Here is a 27,817-nt window from a genome sequence, read left to right as displayed (position 1 = left end):
CAATGTAACTAGTAACTAAAGTTACCATATAAATGTAGTGGAGTAAAAAGTACAATATCTGCCTCCAGAATGTAATAAAGTAGCAGAATATGGAAATACTCAAGTAAAGTACAAGTACCTCAAAACTGTACCTTAGTACAATACTTGAGTAAATGTACTTAGTTACACTCCATCCCTGCTATTAAGCAGCAGTGGTGGAAAAAGTACTGAGATATTTTACTTATGTAAAAGTTGTAATACCACAGAGTAGAAGTACTCTGTTACAAGTTAAAATCCTGCATTCAAAATGTCAGTTAAGTACAAAAGTAAAAGTACTCATGATGTAGAGTGGCTCAATAATATCGATCAGTTTTCTGAATTATAAATCACTGATGATTAATGTTTAATTTTATTTACTTCATATACTGCTGAGTAATAAAGTATTATATTGTAATTTTTTTGTTGATTCTGAATCTGTAGAGTAACTAAAGCTGTCAGATAAATGTAATGGAGTAAATGTAAATGTACTTTCCAACACTGACTTTATGAATATTATCAGAGTACAATATTGTAAAAAGTACCCAAAAGTCATAGTCGAGTAAAAGTAAAGATACAGTGTTAAAATATTACTTTGGTTAAAGTAAAAGTCAACTGTATGATTAGTACTCGAGTAAAAGTATTAAAGTAACTTACATTAAATGAACTTAACGTGTTGATTATATTTTATGTTTGATCTGAATCTGTAACTAAAGCCGTCAGATAAATGTAATTGAGTAAGAAATACTCAGTAAAGTGCAGTTACTCAGGCTCCACAGTACTTGAGTAAACGTTACTTTGGTTACTTTCCACCACTGACTTTGTGAATGTTATAAAATTATAGAATGATTCATAAAGATCATCATCATCATCATCATCATCATCATCATCATCACTCTCCGTCATCCATCAACAAAATGGCTGTCTGGTCGGTCTCCTCTGCGCATGCTCAGCGCACCTCTGCCGGGGGCAGGGCAGGTATCTGTCGGCAGCCTGTTGACCGACAGTCACACTCTCCCGCCCGGCTTCACTGCAGCGTGCGGCGGCAAGAGGCGTGAGGACACACGGACTGATCAGAGCCCCGCAGCCCGCCGCTCCGCGCTCTCTCCCGGCCGCAGCCCGGAGGATCCCCGCTGACTCCGTCCGGACACTTTGAGGAGTTTGTGCTTTTTATTCCTGCACGCGCGGCCGCAGAGGAGCGAGGCGCGTGCAGAGACACCGCCCCGGACACAGGTGAGAGGAGCCTCACCTCCAGGTGCAGCAGTCAGGGTCTGTTGGAGGTCTGCAGGGGAGGCATGGCTCTCCGGGGGCAGCTGGGTGTCTGATCCCCGGTCCGAGGAACTAGTGGACGGTGAACCCTTCATCCTGCTCCGCTCCGCTCCAGGTGCTCCAGGTGCTCCCGGTGCTCCAGGTGCTCACCATGTTCAGCAGCAATAATAAGAAGTGCTTCACCATCGAGTCTCTGGTGGGGAAGGAGGCGATCAGCCACGGCAGCGGCTCCGGGGATGAGCCCATCCGGCCCACGGCGCTGCGCTTCCCGGAGTCCCTGCACCCCGGGGTGTTCGGCTCCTGCTTCCAGGGGGGCAGCGGCAGGACTTTGTACTCGGCCGGGCCGGACCTGGTGCTCCAGGAGGCCGGGACGCACACGCAGAACCCCGGCGGGCTGCCGCTGCACCCGCTGCAGATCCCCCCGCAGAGCTTCTTCAGCCCGCAGCACCGCGACGCGCTCAGCTTCTACCCGTGGGTGCTGCGGAGCCGCTACCTGGGACACCGCTTCCAAGGTGAGCCGCTGCCTCTGATCCAAACACTCATTAACATGTTTATTAATGTTGGTGTTTAAATTGATCATGTGGAGGTTTTCTATCAAACATGAGAGTTTTTGGTCCTTTTATTAACAGCAGACCCAGTTTTTATTGTGTGAGCTGCAGTGATCACAGTAATGACCAAATAATGTTATTATAAGAGAAATATCAGGATTATTACCGTTTTCTTTATTATTTTACAATTAATGTTCTAATGTTTAATTGTTTTCCGTGTTTTTCTGCTGTTTTAATGAATATTGTGATTATTATTCCACTGCGTGAATTATCATCATTAAAAATAAAAGAGATTATTAGTGAACAGGCTGACAGGACAAAGTGTTTAATTAGTAGATGAACTGCAGCGTTTTCTGAATCATCGATAATCGATCGTGTTATTGGTGATTTTTGATCTCGTCACAAAATCTGCAGCGTGGAAGAAAATAAACTAATGTTCAGCCTCAGTTTCCTTCAGACGACAGATTTCATGTTAATATCAGATTATTGGTTTCTCTCATGCATTTGTTGGATCATCTTCTTGACCACTTGAGTCATTTTATTTCTCATGTAAAGATTTATTGATCACTATTTTCTACTCCGGATAAAATGTCCTCTCTTATTTGTGCAGATTGAAGCTCAGCGACCTTTAACCTCCATCATTATATCTCCTGTAATATTCTCTCATTGTTCCTTTAATAACGCAGCGTGCTCAGTTATATTGCAGAAGTGCTTCTGTTTCCTCTCTGCGGCTCTGTGACGGTTTTATCTTGTAAATCTTTTTCTGAGCCGTTTTTCTTGTTTTGCCTCCTGAGTCTTGACTGAATCCAACCAGACTCCATTCAACTTTCCATCAATTTAAGCTGTCAAACTTTTAAACAGCTGAATTTAATGTGAACTCGCTGTGAGACGCAGAATTAACATTTAACTGATGACAGAAGCAGAAACACTTGAATCTCTAAAATGTTTTAGATGATTAAACGCGCAAGTGTCTTGTTTTTTTGTTTTTTTTTGCAAGAAAGTCAATTAAAACTTTATTTAAACGACATGAATCATCACTGCAGGACATTTATGTGTTGGCTTAGAATAAACTCTGCAGGCTGTTAGAAATAAAAACATTAATATTAAATTCTACATTATTATTATTATTATGATGATAAAGGGCCCGAGACTCACAGAAGCACAATGATTTTAACTTCAGGGCCTTTTGTTAAATTACAGCAGGATAAAAAGAGGAAAAAGCTTCATTTTGAGATGTTCTCTCACATTTTCTCGTCTTGTAAATGGATTTTAAATAAAGTTGTGATTTGAATCAGGTGTGCTGTTCACATTAAATCCACCTGATGACCTCACGGGGAAAGAATTCAGATGAAAATCAAATATTTTTTAGTTTCACGTGTTTTTCTTCCTCAGCTCGCCGTGATGAGCGGGTTTAACTGTGTTCAGCTGCGAGTCTGATTGATTACATCGATCATAAATAATAATAAAACCAGTTTTTATCATATTGGATGAAACAAAGTGAAGCAGCGGGACAATCAGCAGCAGTTCACGTGTCAGAGCCGCAAAAGACTAATTAAAGAAAGTCACATTAAAATGAACTCAGATAATCTTGTTTCACACAGAAAGTCTGTTTTAGAAAATCACAATGCGACAAAAGAGAAAGATCAGAAATCAATCAATCAATCAAACAAACAAACAATCGATCCAGAGTTTCTCAACAGCCCTTTGAAATAAAATCCTCATATTTCATCAAATATAAACATCGAATAATCAAAAACAATATAACTGTTACTACAGTCACAATAACGATGTTTTAACACTGAGTTAAATATTACAATAATGAGAAATGATGTAAAAACTAATAAAATACATTATGTAATATACATACATATAGTATTTAAATATCATACAATATATTTAAAATGATAATTATATCTCGGTGTTTATATGTTTAGAATAAATAACAATATAAATGTGTAATTAAAACAATTAAAATGACAAATACTGCAAATGAATTAAAAAATAAAAACATTAAATCATTTTGAGGATTTAATGTCAGAGAATAAAAATGTTTCCCCTTCAGATTCACATGAAAACAATTAAATATCAGACTTCATTACTCGGTGATGGAATGTACCTGAGTACATTTACTCCAGGTGGTACTCGTACTTTACTCGAGTATTTCCATTATCTGATAACATAATATAAATAAAATAAATAAATGATATGGCTTCATTAAACAGTGGTGAGTTATTAAACATGAATGCATCAATAATTATGATCCAATAATTTAATACATATAATTAAGACATTCTGCAGAATGAGTATTCTTGGTACTCTTAATAATACTTCTGTACTTTTACTGCAGGATTTCTTGTTGTAACAGAGTATTTCTACGCTGTGGCACTTTTTAAAGAGAAAGATCTGAGTACTTCCTTCAACACTTAACAGCAGTGATGGAATGTAACTGAGTACATTTACTCAAATACTGTACTTATATTTACCATTTACCTTGTATTTTTCCATTTTCTGCTACATTTATCTGATAACTTTAGTTACTTGTTACTTAACAGATTACATGCTGCATCAGAGCTGAAGTCGCTCATTTTAAATATATTGACTCCAATAATCAGTAAAATGATCAGTCGACCCAGAGTCTTCATATGGGTGACTTTCACTTCTACCAAAGTAATATTTTAGCATCATATCTTTGCTTTTACTCGAGTACAACAGTAACAGATAAAAGCTGAACTGAGATGATTTTATAAATCAGCAGCAGAAGAAACACAGACAGGAAGTGTAGTTTCAGACTTCTTCTTCACTTTTTTTTTTAACTCGTTCACGTCCAGTTTCTTGACTCAAACAGCTGCTGAGGGACGTTGATACTGTCTGACACGCGTGTTGTGTTCCTGAAGCTCGATGAGGCTCCATGTTGTTTCTTTCATCATTTCACAAACCTTCAGGCCAGATTTTAAATAAAGTTCTGTGAGTTTGAACAAAGTTAACTGACAGCTGAGGGCTCATAACTGCTGAAATGATTTAAATTCAACAAAGCTTTATTTACACAACACAGCTGGCTGTCAATCAACATGTCAACTGTCCTGTTGGTGGTTTTAACCCCTCGCTGTGTGATGTCATCACAGTCAGAGCGACTAACCATTAACTTCATCATCGATCGAGCTGCAGATTATCATTTAGTTTATAAATGAATCAGCGAAGAATTCTTACAAATATCATGAAGGTTTATAACCAGGAGGAAAACATCTGGACTTTGGTTTAAAAATGTATAAATAGGAATAAAGATGACTTTTTAGTGACATTTTATCAAGTTTGAATCTTCTGGACGAGGATCAGTTTTTATTTTTGTTTTTATTTGATAATAAAGTAAAGCTAATAAAAAATATTACTCAGGTTTGTACTCCAATAAAAAAACATGCACCTCCGACTTTTAGTGATTTATAATTTCATAATGTTTGAAAGATGTTTTTTAATATAAATGAATTATTTAAAATGAGCTCAACATGGTCATCACGTGGTTTTCATATCACAGTGAGGTCATATATTAATATCAATACTAATGATAATATTAATAATAGTAAAGCTTGATAACCTCCTGGATATAACGATGATCTATAACAGTTATCTCAGGATTAATACTTTACTTCCTGGTTGAGTAATGGTAACACAGACAAACACACAAACACACACACACACACACACACACACACACACACACACACACACACACACACTCAGCTCGTCACCTGTCAGATTAAAGGCTTCTGTTGAGTCGGTGGATTTTCTGTCTGTCGGCTGTAAAAACACAGAGAGCGATCGCAGCTCTGAACGTTTCTGTGCTTTTTATTTCAATTTAAAGGAAACTGGAAACATTGTGATGCTTTTATTGTGGAAAAGTCAACAGATATTACAGTGTCTGATACCCAGACCACATATAAAAATACTACGAATAATAACGCGCAAGCAACTTTAGTTACCTTGTTGAAAAAATCCTAAACCAGTGATGAGATGTGACTAAGTTATACTTCCATTCAGCTGCATTCTGGAGGCAAATATTGTACTTTTTACTTATTTATCTGAAAACTTCAGTAACTAGTTACTTTGCAGATCACATGCTGCATCAGAGCCAAAGTAGCTAATTTTTATATTAATTTATCTGTTTACATAAAAACAAATACTGATTTTAATGATCAGAAAAATGTTTAATAACAGACTTCTTTCAAGCAGTAACAGCTGAGGTACCTGTCGCTCCCACACAGGTGATCCCGTTATCTCCTCCTCCTCCTCGTTCTCCTCTTCCTCCTCCTCCACGTTCTCCTCCTCTTTGTCCTCTTCCTCCTCCTCCTCCTCTCACAGTCTGCTGCTCCTTCGTTCACTCAGACACATTTTTATTCATTAGCTGGAAGCAGCTGACAGCCTCCATCACCTCTCTGTCTCCTGTTTCTATGGTCAGCTGAGTGTGTGTGTGTGTGTGTGTGTGTGTGTGTCAGGTAGAACAAACAGGAAGTCCTCCAGGCAGCTGAGGGTCAAAGTTCATCCTTGACCTTGAAAACAATCCTCTCCTGCTCCCTCCATTTGTGGAGCTGATGCTCAGATTTCTGTTTTTTTTCCTGAGCACTTGAAGGTTTAAATTTCATTGAACATTGAGGAGAAGTCTTTAAAGTCTGAGGTCTTCTGACTGTGACGAGCTTTTAATGTGAAATATTAAAGGACCAGCTCACCCAAATTAAAAATCAAAATTCAGTCATATCTTCAATCTGATTTCTGATTTGTTTAAAACATAGTGAGGAGGAGGAGGAGGAGGAGGAGGTGTGTGTGTCTGTTACACACACACACACACACACACACACACACACACACACACACACACACACACACACACACACTTTTCTCTGTCACAGGTCTGGACTTGTTTTCAGTGCCAGGGGAACCTGATGTGCCATCTGCTCCAACAACGCTCCTCCTCCTCCTCCTCCTCCTCCTCCTCCTCTTCTTCTTCCTCCTCATCTCTGACAGTGAAAATATTCTTAGCATTTTCTCTTTGATTACTTTGTTAATCATCATACTGACATGAACATTTAGTTTTGGCGTGTCTCTTCCTCCTCCTCCTCCTCCTCTTCTTCCTCCTCTAACAGCGACATACTCTCATTATTTTCTCTCTGACTATTTTATTTTGTTAAATCTGTATGAAATCAAAATGTTTCTGCCACTTCTGTTTTGACGTCTTGTCCTCTTCCTCTCTTTAAAAAATCTTTAATTTAACAAGTTAATGTATACAGAGGCAAAACAGACAGATTTAGTACAGATACAGTTAATAACTCATTATTATAATAATAATAATTATTATTATTATTAAGTGTGTGTAATAAAGTCCTTAGAGGTGTCACCTCCAGCTGGTCCAGACTTCAGTAGTTCACATTACTTTGGCTGCCTGTCCGATTTATAATTGATTTGAAGAATTTATTGATCACTTTTAAAGTTTTTAAACTTTAAGAGACTTTGAGACTGGTCGTCTCAAAGTAGAGACATCAATCTGAAGGTGACTTCTGTGCTTTTGTCATCAGGACTTTGGAACAACCTGCCTGAGGAGAAAAGGCCTCCATTGTTATAGACTTGTTTGGCGCTCGGTCCGGTTGTCGGTGGAGACCGAGGCGAAGTTAGTTTTATGTTGGATATTGGACAGACATTCACTCCGGAGACACCCAGCGGCGTCTCTTCCTCAGTGTCACCCAGTGTTGGCAGCAGGAGGACGGTCTGCCTCCCAGAACCTCCGGTGCGCTGGAGGCAGTCTTAGGGACCATCAATAAATTACCCTGTTGTTTGTTTGATTTACACAAAAACAATGTTTCTTCATGCTGACTGGATGATATAAGTGAAAATTATGATTTGATTGATTGCTAATGTGTTCTGTATTTATTTTGCAAAAATGTTTTAATAAAATTATGGCTTTTTTCCCCCGATAGCTTCCATGTCATGTGACCCAGTAACCACTGCCAAATTGTATTACTGAATGGGAAAAAATAAGACGCACCTGTTTTAATTACATTTTAGAGCTTCTTTTATTTTATATGAATATTTTTTTAATCAAAATTCAGCATTTCCTTGTCATGTGACCCAGTGAAATGTAATAGAGATGTGTCTTATTTATTGGAAAAAAAATGCTGAATTTTCATAATAAATATTCATATAAAACACAAGAAACAGTCAAATGTAATAAAAACAGGTGTGTCTTATTTGTATCATTCAGTAATACAATTCGGCAGTGGTTTGGAGTCACTGGGTCACATGACATGGAAGCTATTAAACATAAAAGCCATTATCTTATTAAAATGGTTTTGCAAAATAATACATTTACAATCAAAATAAGTGTGCTACAGTATTTATTTATTTTAATCATAATTTACACTGATAGCATCTAGTAAGCATGAAGAAACATTGTTTTCGTGTAAATTAAACAAACTATAGGGTAATTTATTGATGGTCCCTGAGTCAGCCTCCATCGCGGGGAGGGGGAGCTGACCGGCCTCCTGCCGCCGACACTGGGTGAACCTGAGGGAGAAGTGTGTCTCTGGTGGTGCTGGTGGTCAGTAAGTAACTGTCTTTACGAAAGTTAAGTTAAGTTAACTTAAAACAGAAGGTGGTATTTTTCTCTTGTCACAAAGGGTTAGGTTTCAGCACAAAAACACTTGGTTTGGGTCAGAAAAACAGTGTTTTGGCCTAAAATGGCTGCCTGCTCAAACACGCTGTGATGTCCCGAGGTCATGTTGAAAACGCCCGGTTTCGTCGCCTCGAACATGGCTGCAGATTTACCGACTCCCCGCCAAAAATATCCGCTTCTTGTCGCCACAAACACGGCCAGAAAATGTCCCGAGTTCTCCTTAAAAACATCCAGTGGTTTCAGGTTTACAGACGTTGAGTCAGAAACATCCACGTAGCCGCCATTGACGCTTCTTTGCTGCGATACGTCAATGTCGCCGCCATATTGGACAGGACACGACTCACCTGTTAACAGATACAAGTACATGGAGGAGCTGCTGTCTTTCTGGATAAAAGCCACTGTAATGTTTGAATTCCTCAACAGATTTCCGCTCCTCTTGTTTTATATTCAAGGAGTTATGATGAAGCTACACGTTAAACGTTAATTTATATTAAATGTGCTGAAACATGAGTTTGTACAATTCCTTATGACACTGACCTGTTAAGTAATGTAGTTAATGTAAACCTAATCTAAACTCTAACAGTTGGGATTATGAACAACTGGAGATATGTAGGTCATAGACCCTTAAATATATAAGTTGAGAAATCCAAACTTATTTGTGCCTTTTGTGATCAGTGTTTGCTCTATATACATTTAGTGTAACAGTACTTATAACAGCACCTTTGTGTCCCCCTTCAGGAATCGCTCTTGAGAAATGTTTGTTTGTCGTGAAACATCACACCCTTGGTGTCACCATCTTCTTCTTTTTCTTTCTCTTCCGTTAACTCCTCTTCTTTCCCTGCTTGTTGTCTTTTCACACTTTCCTCACCTGTTTCCTTCCTCTTCCTTCCCCTCTTATTTTTTTCAATTAATGAACAGACCTCCTCCTCCTCCTCCTCCTCCATCTTCTCCTATCCCTGCCTTTTAAAATATCTGGCGTACATTGAAAATGTTTGCTATTTCTAGTTGAGTTATTTAAAGGTGCTGAGTGGAGCAGTCTCTCTCTCTCTTTTAAACTCTTAAAATGCCTTTTCTGTCTCATGAAACATGTCAGAGTTTTGTAGTGATTTTTATATCAGGCGTCTATGTTGGAGCTCTGCAGCTCTTCCCTCCCTGTTGCACAGGATATTGGAATAATGATATAATATTGATATATTACGTGTTTGTGAGAGACAGTAGAAGAAGTGGGTTGTGTGGGTCCGTCTTTATTTATCAGCCATCCCACACTTTTTGCCTCTGTGTTTTTATATTGTTTATATTGTATATATTACAGTCACTGTTTGTTTGTTTATTGTTTTTTTGTCTTCAATGCATGCACCTTATTCACCAAGAAAAATTCCTCGTCTGTGTAAAATCCCTCTTGGCAATAAATCTGATTCTGATTGTTTAGTATTAGCAGCATTAGACACTGAACAAACAAAGAGAAGAGTAAAAGCAGCGGTCAGCCTGTTTGATTGACATCATCTCTGCTTCTGTTTACATTTTTCTTCTTCTGTCGTCACAGCAGCTGAAGCTGTTTGTCAGTGATGAGTCAGTGACAGGAAGTATGTTCACATCGCTGCTGTCGTTTTGTTTCTGCAGCTGAAAGTATTGATTCTCTTTTGGGCCTCTCCACCTGCTACAGATTTAGTTTGGTATCTTTCTTATGAGATTCACTGTGTAAAAGATGAGATCTAAGAGGATAAACTGTTGTTGAGGTGTCAGTTAAAGCTGATTTGTTCTGTGTGTTCTGGAGGAAACATCTGCATGTTTACTTTGGCTGTAAAGAAAGATGAGTATCTACATGCATGAAATCTAGATGGAGAAAGATTACAGATCACCGCCTCCTGCAGTTTGCCTGACTTTATGTTTGCAGAAACAAGGACTTGATTTACAGACAGAAATGAAAAGCAAAGAAATGTTCTGTTGTTTCTTCTTCGCTCTTTCTGCACACTAAACTCTGGATTCACTTTAGAAACGCTTGTGGTTTACAAGCAAAACTTCAGGTTGTACATGATGATAACTAGGTTGATTTGGTGGAAGTGTAGCTTAATGATAATGCAGAAGAGTTTTACAATGATTTACATTTGATGAAATGTTGCAGTCATTAAAACTTTTAGTTTAATGAAGTGGCAGACGACGACAGAAAGATAAAATATAGGTAGATGTGTTGTTGTGTGTTGTGGAAAAGGTTTAATCTAAATGTGAAGACAAGTGATGTGTAATTTTGAAAGAGGAAATCAAGTTTTAAAAGGCTGAAAACAAGAAACGATTGTGCAGAATAATTTGAACATGAGCTGTTTTTGCTTCCCTATGTTGTTGATAACCTGCGAGCGGGTCAGACACGTCTTTAAAGCTGCTCCTCTTGTTGTTGTTGTTGTTGTTGTTGTTCTGTCATTATCCTGCAGCATGTGATCATTACCTGCTTCCCCTCTGTCAGCTGTTGTTTTTAAAAGGGTTAACACCTTCAAAGTAAAGATCATTAGAGACTTGAGAGACGAGCAGCCTTCAAACAGGAGCTTTTACATCTGAGGGTCAAATTTTTTTCTTCTTCATCAGCAGGAAAATAAATTCTTGTTCATTGTGGATACACGTGTTCGTCAGCCGAGGCTCTACTGACCCAATGTTCTTCTTTATCCACAACAGCAGAAGAGTTTCTCTGTGTTGCTGTAGGACAGACGGTGTTATTGATCCAAGACTGATCAGAACAGGGTCAGAATTTATCTGAGATTTAAAGACAAACAACAGAACTGAAGTCTCTATTTAGTTTTATTATTAAAGGAGGACAGTGTACATTAATCAACATTCAAACAAATGTAAATGTAGCAGAGTTAGGTGAACAGCTGGTTCTCATCTGCAGTCTGTTTGCCTCATGGTGATCCTGGAATAAATAAAAAAGACAGTACAATAAGTACAATAGTTAAAAAAACATAGTGTTTTGAAAAAAAAACATATATGATACAGTTAATAAGTAAATCTGTAGCTAATGAACTGCACTTCTCAAACACTGGAGCTGAAAATACTATCTTACTTTATCGTTGAGTAGTGTCGTGAAATCTTAAAATGTTATTTGTAACGTTACAGAGTACGAGAAGGTAAAATATACTAAACATGAAATGGTTAGGGCATTTTGGTATGGATCCGTCTCTTGTTTCCCTTTTATTTTTAAATTAATTACTGTTGTGTAACTCCTCCTTCTGCTGTTGGTTTCACTCAGCACTCGGTTGCTCTTGCTGCTTTTTAAAACCCCTCACTGTCTATACGTTGGTTACGCCCTTGTTCAATAGAAATACAAAAATCAGAAACGCAACAATGGATATACCATTGTATACCATGTAATGTAAACAAGTATTCACGTGTTCTGACTCGTCTAATGTGTTGCACTGCACTGTTGCATCATGGGTAAATAACAGGTCTGAACTGTGATGCACAACAAGTCTGGTTTTAGAGGCTGATTGGTTTTGTTCAGGTCTTTGGTACTTCATGTTTTATCAGCAGGAAGTTTCCCTGCAGCAGATTGTTTCTTCTTGAGCAGTTCGTCTTTCAGAAAACTTTTCCTTCTGTGGTTTTCCTGGTTGTTTCAGAGCGTTTGCTGCCTCAAAGCTTTGACTTCTTTGACTATATTCTTACTTATTTCTTATTATGCAGAGTAAGACCTTGTATGTCGGAGAAACGTGTTTTTAGCTGTTGATGTGACGTTAAATGCTTCGACTCCTGTGTGAGATCAAACCAGCCGAGCGTCTCTGACCTCCGACCTCTTTGTAACCACGCTGTCTTTGTCACATAACAGCGTCACCTCGTGTTACTTCACATTCAACAGAATCAACCGTCACATTTGCAAGTGGAGCTCCTCTGAGACGCCCGCTAACCTCCATCAGTCACGGCCCGGCTCAGAGTTTGCATATGAATGTGACTTTATAGACGCTAACGTTGAATCAAAGGCGTGAACACGTGTCGTTGTCTGCACGCCATCATTGTCCTCGAAGCCGCCTAGCAACCGACTTTTTTGCGTGCGGCGTGTCGGCGGCGGCGACTCTTTTCTCTCGAGCGTGGATTTGTTTTTATGTAAAATAGATTTGAAGAATTTACGTGAGATTTCAATAAACGGTCAGAAAAATAAAGCAGATGTTGCAGGTGGGTTCGGAGCAAAAGCGAGAACACAAAAGAAACACAACGACCATTTTTACCGATGCCGTCTCGGATTCACTCGACCGCACGCCAACACGTCTGATAAACAAATTAGCTTCAGTTTGCGAGAATCTGAGTGGTGACAAATCACATCCCTTCACCACATCAGTAAAATTAGTCAAACCACAATGGAAAATGTACTGAAGTAACCAAATTACATTCAATTATTTCTGCATTTAAGCAGTTTATAACGTTGACGCTGGTTCAGTTGAAGTTCAGGAGCTCAAACAGCAATACTTTATTTTTGTACTTTGCATGAAAACTGAATTCTGCTCAGTTAACTTAAACCATCAGACAAACAAAGTAAAGAGTAAAAAGAACAAAACTAATTTATTCATATTCGTACCAAACTACAAGTTACACAACCTTCATAAGTCACCAGAGTCCAAGCTGACGTCTTCATGAGTCTCACCAACAAAGATATTCATTAAATTCAAAAAAGCTTTATTGGCACAAATGTTTAAGTTACATTACTGCCAATTAAACATTACTGAAGAATTATATTTAACACAGGCAAACTAAGTAAATGATCACAAAATCATTTAGAAGCATTTAGTGCAGCTTGTTTCTCTCAGTTTTCTTTTCTCCACATAGATGAGACACTTTCTAAAGATCGTGGAGATAAACCAAGAATATATTATTTATGTTATCACAGAAAACGTCTTGTAAATCCTTAAAACTCAGTTTGTTCTGCCTGTGACGACCTGTTTCTGTGTTTCCACTCAGTCTGTACATTGTCAACATTACAGTCTGTGCGATCTGCTGATGTACTTTATGATTTAGTTCCAATACTTGATCATATTTTATTTTTGTTTCGAGATGGTTTGGTTTGGCTGGATCATCAAATGTCTGTTTATTTTCATCAAACAGAGAAAAACAAAACGATGCACATTTAACAATCTGGTATCAACTAATGTTTAACAGTCCTTCAGTAATGACCAGTTGTTTCAGCTCAAATTTAATTCACATTAAAAATTGATGCTGGTTATGAACAGAAGAATATGATTCCCAAATGTATACAAGAAAATGCAACTGTAACAAAAGAATATAAGAAAAAATATCCACCTATAGACAAACACACATTATCTGATTATAAACCTGTGAGGAGCTTTGGATTTGATTTAATTCAGTACAACTTTATTTATAACTGGAAAGGAAAAGAAACAGAAACACAATTAATCATAAAACTAAAAACAATCGAGGCTACAAGGTTTAAAAAATATGTGAAATTGGTGATAAATAATTCCAAACAATAAGGTGATGAAAGACGGTGTAAGGACCTGGAGAGATAAATAAAGATGATCTGCAGCTGAAGGTGAAATTTATTAGAAGATAAAAGTAAAAATAATTTGCTTCACTGACAAACGTGAAAAATTAGCTGTTTAAAACTTTTATTGAGACTTCAGACTCCTGTGTTCAGGTTATTTATAGGAGCCTGTTAGACTTCAAACTAATGACACGTGGAAACACTGCACAAAATATCATCACTCATCCTGAATAAATAATTAAAAGGTATTTACATTACATAATAAGGTCTTTGTAACTGAATATTCACAGCTGCTGATTATCTTCAAACGTACTTTTAATTGGTTGTTGAATTAATCAATAAAGGAACAAAACACTGATTTTGTTTTCTTCTTCATGGTCTTTTTTTATTGTGGTGCCAATTTCTTCTTCTGATTAATGTGTGTGTGTTTGAGAGGAGAAACTGACACCCTGTCAACTGTCAGGGTTTTTATTTGAATGATGACATCATGTTGTGATGGTGCAACAGCAGTGAAACGCTGAGTCAGATTTAAATCTGTGGTTTGACTGCAGATCCAAATGCAAACAACACACACACACACGAGGTGTTTGATCAGATTAAGCAGAGTATCCCAGAGTAAACAGTACACGCACACTGACACACACACAGACCTGTATCATGTTCATGGATGTGAAGCTGTTGTTGCGTCTCTATGAGGACTCTGTCTGTGATCACATTCATATCTGTCTGGTTTCACTGAACTGTTTGAGGGTTAAAGTCTGAACAGAAATAATCTGCTCTGAGAATCTCTGTTCTGCTTTGACAAGAAAATACTGAAACTAAACTGGAGAAATTCATAATTTTATAAAACAAAATTTTATATGGAAGCCCTGAGTGGCAAATTAGTTTTTTGGGTTTTTTTTCTGGTGAATTATTTTCTCTCCTGTGTTTCTGACTTAAGAACTGGTGAAAAAAAAGTTTTTATTTATTTAATTTTTTTTTTTTTTCAGAACAAAAAAAATTAACGCGGCTCCACACACAATTATTTTCTCTCATGGGAAAATTTCTTTTTCACTCTGTTCCACACAAAGGAAAAAAACATCATGAAAAGTGTTTCTTTTTCTCCCACTTGGATTCCCTGTGAATTTTTTTTGTTCTCATGAAAATTTTTTCCCCTCCTGGGGTTTTTTTTTTTTTTACTCCGTTCCTTACATAGGAAAAAAATGTATTGTGAAATAGGTGTTTATTTTAGGTGTTTTTTTCTTGTGACATTTTTTCTTGGTTCTTGGTCTACTGAAATGATTTACTTCCACTGGATGTTTTTTCACAGGTGGGAAAAAAAAGAAATATTATCCTGACAAAACTTTTTTCCATAAAGTTTGTTTAGAGTCATTAACACAGGAGAGAATTTAGACTCAGAAAATGGATCACCAGAAAAAATAAATTCTCTCTTGCCCCTCAGAGCTTCTGTAGTTTTATGTTGGTGAAGGTTTTGCATCATTGCGTGCTGTTGTCGTCTTTTATCTTTCTATTTTTGTCTTTTTTTAAAATCTTTTATTGGTTCACACATATAGAAATAATACAAATGAATAAACACGAGTAAAGGTGCGTTCACACCGGACCTTTTATTTTTGTCGCTGTCGCTCATGTCGCTCCAAAAAAATCGCTCGGTTGCTCAGCTGCAGTCGCTCGTCGGCACAATTCAACAGATCGCTCTGATAACGTCATTCAAGCGATTCCAGTGAATTTCACGTCGCTCGGAGGCGCTCATTTCTTCCCGTTTTCAACGGTATACGCGGCTGACAACGGCCCAGTTTGACGAGCTGTTGGCGAGAATCGGAGGCAGGAATTGCCCGGTTGGACACCAACTACAGGCGCTCCATCCCAGAGCGCCTGGCCATTTGTCTCCGGTGTTTGTGTGTGTCAACGTAAAGCCGGCTTTGCTCTTCCGGACCGGTGGAGTTGTATTACGTTTACATGGTTTCAGTAGTTGTCATAATTAGGCCTACATATACATTACGGCAGCCAGTCAGCGCTGAGCGACAAGCGACTGACGGCCAGAGAGTTGGGGTTTCTCAACTCGAGCGACAGAGCGTTTTTTCGCTCCGTCGCTCGGACGCTGTCGCTCAGAGCCCCAGCGACATTTCGCCTGAGCGATTAATCGCTCAGTCGCTCGTTTGCATTAACTTAATATGTAAACTTGTCGCCAGCGACAAAAATAAAAGGTCCGGTGTGAACGCACCTTAACAAAAGATGGAGAGGTGCTGAACCCGTCTACAGTGAAAGATGGATTAATAAAAAAGAGGACGGGGGACGACTAAAAATAAGATTCATCACACAAGAAGAAGCGTAAAAATAAACGTGCACATACAGAATGTAACAATATGAGCAACCATGAAACTGATGAGTTATACTTTCTTCTTCAGTCTTGCAACATGTGCATGATTTTCAAACAGCCAATCAAACCGTTCATAGAGCTGTGACATCATCACATCTTCTTGCTTCACCGCAAATGAAGAAGAAATGAGTCTCGCCTGAAACGATTTCAAGGTACAGTCAGATTCTGGAGAAACATTTGGGTTTGTCAGTGTCGATATCTGATGGTGCAAAATCGCTGACGGCACCTTTTAATCACAAACAGAGAACTTTTTACAAGACTTTGATGATGCAACATTTACCATCAACACCAGATCAGACTGATTCTGACTAAAAGATCTGTGACCCGTTTGTTGTTCTGTCTTCCACTGCAGGTGTCCACTTGTTTATTGATCTTTGTTTTGATTGGTTGTTTGTGTCCAGGTGAGGACAGCAGTCCAGAGAACATGCTGCTTCACGGTCCGTTCTCCAGGAAACCCAAGCGGATCCGGACGGCGTTCTCTCCGTCGCAACTGCTGCGTCTGGAGCGAGCCTTCGAGAAGAATCACTACGTGGTCGGAGCCGAGAGGAAGCAGCTGGCCAGCGGGCTGTGTCTGACCGAGACGCAGGTAGGCATCATGGGTAACTGGGGGGAGGAGGAGGGCATGAATGTATAATGAAATGTATATAAAAATATTTTCTTTTATTCAACATAGAGAAAGATCAGTTTTATCTGTGGTGGAAAGTAATTAAATACATTTACTCAAGTAAAAAGGAACTTGTAATTGTACTTTAGTTAAATATTAATATTTTATTCTCAGTTTAATGTAGCTTTTTAAATGATTCTGGAGGTTCGGTAGTGCCATGGAATTAGAGTAATAGATTACATGTAATTGGGATTGCATAATCAGTTTACAAAAAGTAAATCGCTATAATCTGACCAGATATGTCTTCAAATATATATGAATAAATGGTTGAATGAAGGATCAGTGAAGTCGTGCAGATAAAATAACAAATATGAAAAAAAATAAAAAAAATAAATACAAACATGACAGTTTCACTTAAACAACACTTAAACATTTCTTAATGAATGAATGACTGAACCACAATGAATTAATGGAAACGGCTGAAAATAGCTAAAAATGATGTTGGAATTTCTGAAATTATGAATTAATGAACAAATCAACGTGTAACATGAAAGTAAACAAACAACATAAGAGCAGATTCTGAAAATATGGGAAATGTATTTAAGTTAATGAAAAATCTAATATGAAATATTGACTGAGTAAATAAATGATTGATGAGTTGATGAGTAAAATCTGTCCAAATTAATAAAAACTGCTCAGAAAAAATGACTAAACGAAAAAAGATTTCTTCCAGACGAATGAATTTAAACTGTCAAGAAAAAATAGAGATGAAAGAATCAGTGAAGCCTGGCGAGTCTCATCTAAATCACTTTCTCTTCCTTGATTACGACTTCAGAACTGGTGAGGAAAGTAGCTCCTTAATTTTTTTCTGTCTGTGGAAAAATGGAGGAAAACACAAAAATATTTGCTTCATGTGTGAAACTGAGTGAAAACAAAAAAAGTGGAGTGGAAGAGTTGTAATTATTTTTCTTCTTCAGGATGATTTCTCTCCAGCTGAAGGCTCGACTGCTTCACGTTAAAGACATTTCTCTGCACGCTAAACACAACATACATCTTCTGTGTGTCAGCCGGTGATGTAACATTACTGTCATGTCTTTCTTTAGGAGAGGAATGTGGTGTAATTGGCGCTGATCTTTTCTCTGTTTTTTTTTCTTCTCTTCTTTCACAGATGGAAAAAAATATCAGGAACTTATAAAGATTACCTCCTTCAAAGCTTGTTTCCCTCCAGTTCTGAAGTCATGAACACAAGAGAGGAAAACATTTAGATGAGACTCCGAAAATGGATCAACAGAACAAAGTTTTCTCGATTGTCCCTCAGGGCTTCTGAAGTTAAAAAGTCTGATCTAAATGATTTTCTCTCCTTTGTTTATGACCTCAGAACTGGAGGGAAAAAGTTTTGCAGGAAAATTTTTTACAAGATCCTGAAACCACTCTGTTTCTATCTGTGAAAACATAAAAAACTACTGTATTGTACTCTAACAACTGACAGTCACCTTTATAACCATAAACTGCTCATGTATCAGAATGAGATGACTTGTTGATAATACATTGCGTATTATCAACAAGTCCAACTGTGACACTGACGGCAGATTAGTGACAATTACAACACATTCCTCCAAAACAAAGACATGACAGTGGTGTTACATCACCTGCTAGCACAACAGAGGGTTGTCTTTTGTTCAGTGTGCAGAGAAATTAAAACTCCCCTGGAAGAAATCGCGGATGCTTTTAGTCCCATTATAACATGAGGCAGCGCTGCACTTCAGCCGCTGGTGGTCAAAATGAGTATTACAAAAACAAACACATCGCAAAAAAAAAATTCTTAAAATTTTTTTTTTTTTTCCTTGTGAATTTTTTTTTCCTGAATTTTATTCATGATCTTCTACTGAAAAATAAATGTTTTAAACGTTTTCACGAAGGAAAAAAATTAAGGAATTAAGAAAATGGATCACCAGAAAAATAAATGCTCACTTGTCCCTCAGGGCTTCTGTAATATTCTAAGTCTGATCTAAACTGTTTTCTCTCCTGTGTTTATGACCCAAGAACTGGTGGATGAAAAAAATACAGATGAAAGAATTAGTGAACAATGAATGAACGTATGAACGGATTAATAGAAACAAAATTGAAAAACGTCTAAATGCTACCAGGCTGTATCCTCCTAATTAATGAAAACTCTCCAACAAATGATCTTCCAGACAAAATAAATGAATGAATTAGTGGTTAAATAAGCGAGTGATGAATGTATGAATAGATCCCACGAGACAATATCCTCTAGAAACTATGAATAAAAACTTGACCTATGTTAACTGTCCAGAAAAAATAGCTAACAGATTATCGTCCAAAAAATACGACTGAAAGAATTAGAAACATGATTAGATAAAAATGGATACTGTACCAAAAACTCCTCAACACTTGAAGATTATCCTCTAGAGAATCTGCATGAATGAACTGATGAGTGAAAACTGTCCAGAAAACTCGGCTCACAACAAATTATGTTCCAGAGAATATGAAAGACGACAGACTTCCTGCTCAGTAACAGCTTTTTATTTGTGTGAAACGCTTCAGACAAACTTCTGATCAGTCTTCAGTGTGAACTCGTTCGTTATGTTTCCAGTTTAAAGTCTCAGATTAAACCGTTCGTGTCTGAGGACAAACCGATGTGACGTCAGCCTGCGTTCGAGGCCGCTGGCGTCACTCCAGCTCTGAGGAATGATGGAGGGGGAAGTGAGTCGCTGGTTAGTCAGATCCTCGGCGCTCCCTCCACCTTTTCTCAGGAGTGATTGACAGTGTTTGTCATCAGGTCGCCACGGCGATACGAGCCCTGACGCCAGTGAGACAATGTGAATCATCCTCCAGTATTTATGAGCTAATTTCACAACAGGACAGGAAGAGAGAGGAAAGAGTAATCCATCAATCAGCACAGAGTCACAGCCATCAGCAGTTATTAATCACACATAAATTAAGACATTTTGCAATCGTTGCACTTTTATAGACGATAATGATCGAGCGATCTGCGTTCCAAAACAGATCTCAGGGCTGCGATCCAACAAGTGTTCACACCAACTTTATTATGACTTTCGCTCAGAGTGTTAAAGATCGTTAAAACACTGGAAATATATCTAAAAATACTATTTATTTCATCCAGCGTAGAGATCAGTTCTGGAGGAAGAGTGTCGATTGTCAGGGTTGGTGGTGTTGTGGGAGTTAGAGTAATGGATTACATGTAATTAGGATTGATTAATCAGATTTTAAAAATAAGTAGCTATAATCTGCCCAGATTACATTTGAAGAAGGTGTACTTAGATCATAGTTACATCGTCGAGGATTACTTGATTAATGTTTTTTCTAACAGTAGAACACACAGTAGTTCTCTCAGGTGTGTCAGTCATGTTTTTGTGAGGGTAATCTGATTACACCAAATGTAAGTAATTATTATGTAAACTACATTTATTTCATTGAAAAGAGGAAAAAAAGATTTTTTTTTTTTTACTTTCTTGGCTGTGTTAATATTTGTTGTCTAAGGTGCAGTATTTTCAATGATTTATTTGAAATGAAAGTATTCAGATTAAATTAAATGTATTTGACGACCCGGAATTGGACTCAACAGTCAACTAACTTTCTCCAGAATCGCCTGAAAAGTTACTAATGTTTCTTTTAAAAATGCAGCAGAAACAAAAAGTCCTTCAGTTTATCTGAAAAAATGAGATGAGTTGAAAGACAGAAACACACCTGGACTGTACGCTCTACTTTTATCTGAAGGTTTAGTTACTGAGTAACTTTTAGAACATAGTGAACAAACGTATTTTTATCTTATTTTGTGAAAAATATTCTTTGTCTCATTTGTTTGATCTGCACACAAACTGCTGAACTCAGCTAATGAACTTCTGACTTCAGACTGTAGTAAACAGACTGAATCACTGTGATGTCACATGAGCACCAACATTTACTTCCTGGTAGAAAACCAGCCGCTGATTTAATGTTTCTGCTGTGATTACTTTATGTTCTGTGTTGCTTTGCTGCCGTCTCAGACTAAATACTAGTTTAGACTCAAGCTGTCGTTTTCTTCAGTCTGTGGTCCATCAAGTGAATTAAGTCTCCAGTTTTATTAATGAGATATAAAAGAATCAAACATGTATTTTAGATGATTTAGACTGAAAAAAGACGATTAAATTGTATGTAAACTAGTTACTGATGCAGGGTTTTCTGACCTGGAAGTATAAGGTGGCAGAAATACTCAAGTGCAGTTTTGAGGTACTTTAAAGATTTATTACACGCTCTACTTTTTTGCATTATAAGTACATTTACTTGTAATGGAGTATTTTCACTGTGGCATTGAGATTTGTGTAGCACTATGTAAGAGAAAGTAACAGGAAGTTTTATTTGTGAGAGGATTACTGTCTAATCGACAGATGCAGCACGTAATATGCAAACTAGTAACTGAAGTTATCAAATAAAGGTAGTGGAGTAAAAAGTACAATATATGTCTACAAAAATGTAGTGGAGTGGATGTATAAAGAAAATGGAAGTACAGTATTTGAGTAAATGTACTTAATTACATTCCATTGCTGTCTGAATGAGGCCTTTTTGCATAGTGAGTACTTTTACTTCTGTTAACTAAGGTTTTTAATGCAGGACTTTTACTTGTAATGGAGTATTTTTACTCTGGTATTAAGATCTGTGTACTGAGGCGTTCTGTAAGAGAGAGTGACAAGAAGTTTTACTTGTGAGAAGATTACTGTCAGTCCATTAATCGACAGGAAATCACCTCCTCCTTAACCGTCCAGCTCGTCAGAGTCAGATTTAGTGACATCGTTATCGTAATTACACACACACACACACACAAGATATTAAAGTGTCACCTGAGGCCGTTGGCAGCATCGAGGACTCGATCTGGATCGTGTCAAACTGATCTCAGATCTGACAGATTGAGCAACACGAGCTCTTAGTCAGAACTCAGCTGGACGTGTTTGAACGCGGCTGCGTGTCACATTCATGTTTTACCAGCAGGGAGGTTTTAAATCACTGTTCAGTTCCAGAACATTTATTATGATTACTGTCAGGAGGGGAAGCAGAGCAGCTGTAGTAGCTGCCTGCTTTAAAGACACTTCCAAACTAAACAGCCCTGATGTTACAGTAGTTCAAATCTGCAAGTTAAAGTCCTGCAAGAAAAACACTTTCTGCTTTCTAATCTGTACTTCAGTATCAAAAAAGTAAAGTACTCAAGATGCAGGACAATTTAAACTTTAACTCCTGTAGCTCATCATATTTTATAAGACAACATGATTCAGATGATTTCAGAATATGAAGTAACATTTTGAAACACAATAATAAGTAATAATTATAAGTACAGAAATATTATGATTAAAATATACTTAAAGTACAAAAAGTAAAAGTACTTGTGCAGATTTTATACTGTTGGATTATAACTAACTTTATAAAGTTTGTATCTGGTAATAATTGTTGTGAGAACTGTAGTGGAATAGAAACAGAAAGTAGCTGGAAATGAAATACTAGTACCAAAAAAAAGAAAAGTGCAGTACTCGAGTAAATCTACTTTCATATAGAATAGTAGAACAGTCACAGGGGACAGTTTACTGCGCTCAGTACTTAAGTAAAAGTTTAAGAAACTTTTTCAATGCAGGACTTTGTCTTGTAACAGTAATTTTACAGTGAAGGATCTGATTACTAAAAAAAAGTACTTGAGTAAATGTACTTTCATACAGAACAGTCACAGAACTGAGTGACGAAAACCCAAGTGGTAGTGGCGAGAGTCACCCACCCACCCGAACCGACCTCGTTCCCAAAAAAGGTTCACATTCGGTGGTGTGGAAGTATTTTGGATTTAAGCCAGACGATGACAAACAGTGTGAGGTGCATTGTAAAGTGTGTTTTGCCGTCGTTGCAGCACCGCACGGCAACACCACAAATCTCTACAATCACCTTAAACGTCACCACAAAGTGCAGCATGATGAAGCCGTACAAGGCAAGAAACAAACACAGATGTCAATAACCGGAACCTTGTACAATGCAACGCCATACCCACCAAACTCCAGTAGACATAAGGAGATCACAGCAGCTATCGCATATCACCTAGCCAAAGATATGGCCCCAATAAACACTGTACAACATCATTTTTCCGCTAAGTCTGATTTATGGTCCAGTCGGATCATGGAGCCGTATTTGAGCCTGACGGTTCATTTTATAGCGCCTGATTTCACTCCTTTATGAAGTCACAACAACAAAAACAATAATGAACTGTATTGTATTTGTATCACCACAACAAAAATTATGGTAATAATGATAATAATTTTAAAAAGGCTAATAAGTTGATGAGGTATTAAGTCCATTTTTAAAAAAATGTTTCCTTGTAGAGAATACAATGAAAGATTCAAGAGTTGAGCGTTCAGTTCTGAAGTGCTATGTTCAGGGCCATATGCTCTAAGTTCTAAGGAAATCAGACTGTTTGATGTGCACATGATGATAAGGGGAAGTTGTTATCAGCCGCATGTCTCAATTTTTTTTTTTTTACTTTTGCAAAAATCATTTCTCTTCCAATGATAGAACTACTACTATGCCTCTGCCAAAGCAATGTTTTTTTGGTTTTGTTAAAGTTCATCAGTGCAAGAAACATTTTGTGAAAAAAATCGTGCCAGAGAATCGTGATATCAATTAGAAGCAAAAAAATCGTGATTCACATTTTTTCCAGAATCTTGCAGCTCTATGATATAGTATTTTTTTTTTTTAAGTACATTTATTTGTTGAGTATTTCCATTTTCTGCTGCTTCATACTTCTACTCCACTACATTTATTTGACCATTTTAGTTGCTAGTTACTTTGCAGATTACATGCTGCATCAGAGCCACAGTAGCACATTAATTTAGTTAATGTAGCACAAGTAATTTAAAACCATAGTATACATACATGTAAATATATGTATCATTTACTTTTACTCGTGCTTGAAATACTTAAGTACACATAATATCAGATACTTTAAGACTTTTACTCGAATATTATTCATATAGGTAACTTTCACTTTGACCAAAGTAATATTTAAACACCATATCTTTTACTCATGTAAGACTTTTGGATACTTTTTGAAAACTAAGACATTAATAATAATCTCTTCTGTGTTAAATCAGACGTGTCACCTGTCTATCTCTCTCTGTCATACTGAATCTGACGTGTCACCTGTCTGAACACTCACCTGTCCGTCTCTCTTCAGGTGAAGGTGTGGTTTCAGAACCGCAGGACGAAGCACAAGCGTCAGAAGTTGGAGGAAGAGTCTCCTGAAGCTCAGCAGAAGAGGAAGGGCAGTCAGCACGTGAACCGCTGGAGAGCAGCCACGCAGCAGCCGGGCGGGGGCGGTGACGACGTGGACGTCATCAGCGACGACTAGACTGCAGCATACACTTAAAAACACATGCACATAAACACACACACACTATCTGACCGTCATTGTTTCAGTCAGACGTCAAAACCACTTTCATGGTGCGTTCAGGAGCCTTTTTCACATGTTTAAAAAAGTGTTTAAGGGAACAGAATTAGCTAACCAAGCTAATGTTGCTAACAGGCTTTTTCATTCCTGCTCACCAAACGTTGAAGCAAATCTTTTAGTCCATCATGAACGTGGATCATGTGGATGGATGTTAAAACATCCCACAAATATTTTCTATAGATGAACAGCTCGAAATAATATGAAAATAAGTCTTTTTGTCAAAGGATGAAGAATTCCTTGAACATACCATCAAAATAATACATTGGAATGAAAGCGGGAACAAACGTGTGTAAAAGGCAGACATTGAATGCACCACAAGGCCAACTTAAGTACCAGTGATGAGAGGCACTGATGTTCAGGACAAAAATACTCAAAAACCAGGAAACAAATATGAGCTGAATCTGGGAGAAGGTTTGAGAGCTTGACGATGTGTTAAAGTCTTTCAAAGTCTAGAGACTCTTTAGAGAAGCAGTCATCAGAATCGAGGAAACAAACACCAACCAGCAGTATCAGGTCTTAATAAGGTGAAAATGAAAGGTATTATTACCTGTCTTATAATGACAATTTTGTCTAATCTGTAAAAAAAAAAAACACGACAATTTAATTTGTATTGTAATTATTGATATTCAGTTGAGTTCAAACTTAATTTCTTCCTCGTCACTTCTAAACAGAGATACTGACAGACTAAAAAAACACTATATTGAAACATTAAATGAACATTTGAGCCGTCATAAATGTGGTTATTAACATGAAGTTATTTATCTTTTGTCATCAAAACAATAACTCGAGTTCACAGAGTTAAACCAATGACTAAACCATTACAACCACAATTACACAATCAGTAATCTGCACCGCAATAAAGGCCAAAATAAAAGTCGATGTTGCAACATTAAAATGTGATTTTTGTATGAAGGCCAAACCTGTTCAAGCTTAAACAGGCTCCAAGCTGCTCAGTGACATATTATCAATGCAGCTAGGTAGTGTCAGCAGGTACAGTTCATAATAAAAGTTGATGTTGCATCATCTCCTATTTCAACACATTTGACTCCTCAAAACAAACGTCATACTTATGATTCGTGCCGAGTCACATTAAAATTTAAAGTTCCTAAGAACTTGTTGCAGTAAATTCAGAGGACATGATCTTGGTCAGGTGGAGTGTTTCCTGTTTCCTCGACTCGCTCTCAAATCTTCATTTACAGCTTAGATTTGTTTTAAAAAAATTATGATCTGTCAAAATGTCCCAATAAACTGGCAAAAATCTATTCTTCTAAATGTAAAACATGTCAAAACACACACTCACAACAGCACACACGACAAACACACAGTCACGGAACACACACAGATTGTTGACAGCTCACCTTTCAGAGGACCGATGGATGTCCCTGAAGGCATCAGCACTCATGCAGACAGCAGGACTCTCCTGTTAAAGACGATGAAAAAAAAGACATTAAAAAGAGGAGATTAAAAAAACAAACTGTGACTTCCTGTTGGAGTTGGACTGCAGAAAACAAACCTAACAGGAGTCCAGACGTGGTCACAGCTGTCGACTGAACACTCGACGGTGGATTTTGGTGCCAAACGAAAACCAGCGTCCTGAAAAAGAGACGATTAAAGTGAGAAGGTTTCTGAGCGTCTGTCTGCAACAGACGGCAGTCGGCTCGCAGGAAATCTGCTCGACTCAACAACACGTCTGAGAGAAAGAAAGAAAATAAGGTTCCTCCAGCAGGAGAGAAGAAACAGCAAACATTCAGATGGAAGTATAATTTCTGTCTGCTAACAGGATTAATCCTCTCAGCTTCTGGTTGTGATGTTCTTTACATTCCAAACTCCATTTGAAATTCACCGTATTTTAACTCGACTCTATACCAAATGGAACGTGTTTTTAGAAAATTGTTAATGGCTACATTTTAGGCCTTTACATTAAACTGAACACCGGCGATATAGTTTATTTCTGCTATTTATCAATTTTTAAGGTGTAATGTTTTTAATGTTTTGGCTGAAATCATCGTCTTTCTGTCTTTATTCTCTGGCTTTTCTTGAAAGGCACTCTGGGAAATGTAGGAAAGTAAGCGGTCAATGTAGATGAGACTAAAAAAGGGACACTACAAAAATTTTTCAAGACAAAATAACTTTTGAAACGTGCAGAACATCACAGACTGATGATATTTAACAGCTGGACTTTAATTTATAGATTTAAAGTGACTTTTAAATCTTGACTTCCTGCTGGAGGAACCTGGAGTTTTCTCTTCTAATAAAGTTTTGTTGAAAAGCCCAAATGAAAAACAACTGTAGTGACGCCAGTACTGAAGATCTGGAGCGTGAAAATATTCTGTATGTTTGTTTACACAGTGTGTATGTTCATGGTAATGAAGGAACATGTCAGCCAGGACACACACACATGACAAGAAACATACAGAACATCACCAACTTAATCTTTAAAATGACACCAGTAATAACAGAGACGTGATCAGAAAGTCTCCTGTATATTACAGTTGTTTTTCCACTGAGGCTTTTCCCATGATACATCAGCAGCAGTGTGTCCTGCTCAGCGGCACTGCGGCAGAGCTGATCTCAGAAACACTTTGGACCGGTTTCACTTTTCATCCTGCTGGTAGTTTTTTGTCTTTTTGAAAACAAAATGTAGGTATTTATGTAAAAAAAAGGATTTGAGAAAGTATTCTATGCATCTGATGTGTATATAATGATAATAATAATAATAATAATAATGTGTGGACTGTTTGTTTCTCTCACTGCATCGTTCATCTGTTTGTTTTCTTCTTCTTCTTCTTCCTGGACAGATTTACCTCATCATCTCCTTATGTAGCACTTCTTCTTCTTCTTCTTAGTCAGATCTATTTTTTCATCGTTTTAGGATTGAATGCACTAACTGTACAACTGGTTTCCTTTAAGAAAGGGAAGAAAACGACAGAAGCTTTGTACTTCCTGTGTTCAGATTTGGAAAAAATATGAATAAAATGAGATGAAATCAAAGGTTTGGTTATGTGTTGGAAATCTGATGAGCTGATGCTCATTTTCTTTTCATTTTTATTTAAACCATGAAACGTTTCTTTTCTTTTACACTAAACTCTAAAGTTGAAGGTGTCATTGTTTTAAATGGTGGTTTTGAGTTTTAGAAGTAGCTAAAACTGACTTGATTTTAAAAGAATGGGACATTTATATCACATGTGATGTGCGTTCAAAAATTACTGAACATTATTACATGAGAGAAAATTACAATTAATTTTGAATGCAGTTTTAATCTTGGAGATCTGGTGCTGAAGTGGAATAAACATTTTTTTATTTATAATTTTTAGATAAAGTATTTCAATATACGTTTCGTTATTATTATCCTACATTTTCAAATAGGCCAATTTTTCCACA

At 37.4% G+C, this 27,817-nt stretch overlaps 1 protein-coding gene and 1 long non-coding RNA gene across 2 annotated transcripts; one reads left to right on the top strand and one right to left on the bottom strand.

Annotated features, from left to right (window-relative positions):
- The first annotated feature begins 1,024 nt into the window (after positions 1-1,024).
- On the top strand, positions 1,025-27,195 carry emx3 (empty spiracles homeobox 3). Its single transcript, XM_084353351.1, has 3 exons — positions 1,025-1,796; positions 16,739-16,923; positions 24,164-27,195. The coding sequence occupies exons 1-3, from the start codon at positions 1,436-1,438 to the stop codon at positions 24,335-24,337; spliced, it is 720 nt and encodes a 239-aa protein (XP_084209477.1). The 5' UTR covers positions 1,025-1,435; the 3' UTR covers positions 24,338-27,195.
- Positions 19,471-24,235, bottom strand: LOC311257628. The gene is made up of 2 exons (XR_014622645.1): positions 24,146-24,235; positions 19,471-19,807 (listed from the first exon to the last, which is right to left on the bottom strand). It is a non-coding gene; the product is annotated as an uncharacterized lncRNA (long non-coding RNA).
- Positions 27,196-27,817: the final 622 nt, after the last annotated feature.

This window comes from Pagrus pagrus (assembly GCF_965226575.1).
Source record: "Pagrus pagrus genome assembly, chromosome: 5".
Taxonomy (NCBI): domain Eukaryota; kingdom Metazoa; phylum Chordata; class Actinopteri; order Spariformes; family Sparidae; genus Pagrus; species Pagrus pagrus.
The sequence above is the reverse complement of the archived record's forward strand: the minus strand, read 5'-3'. Positions and strand labels throughout refer to the sequence as shown.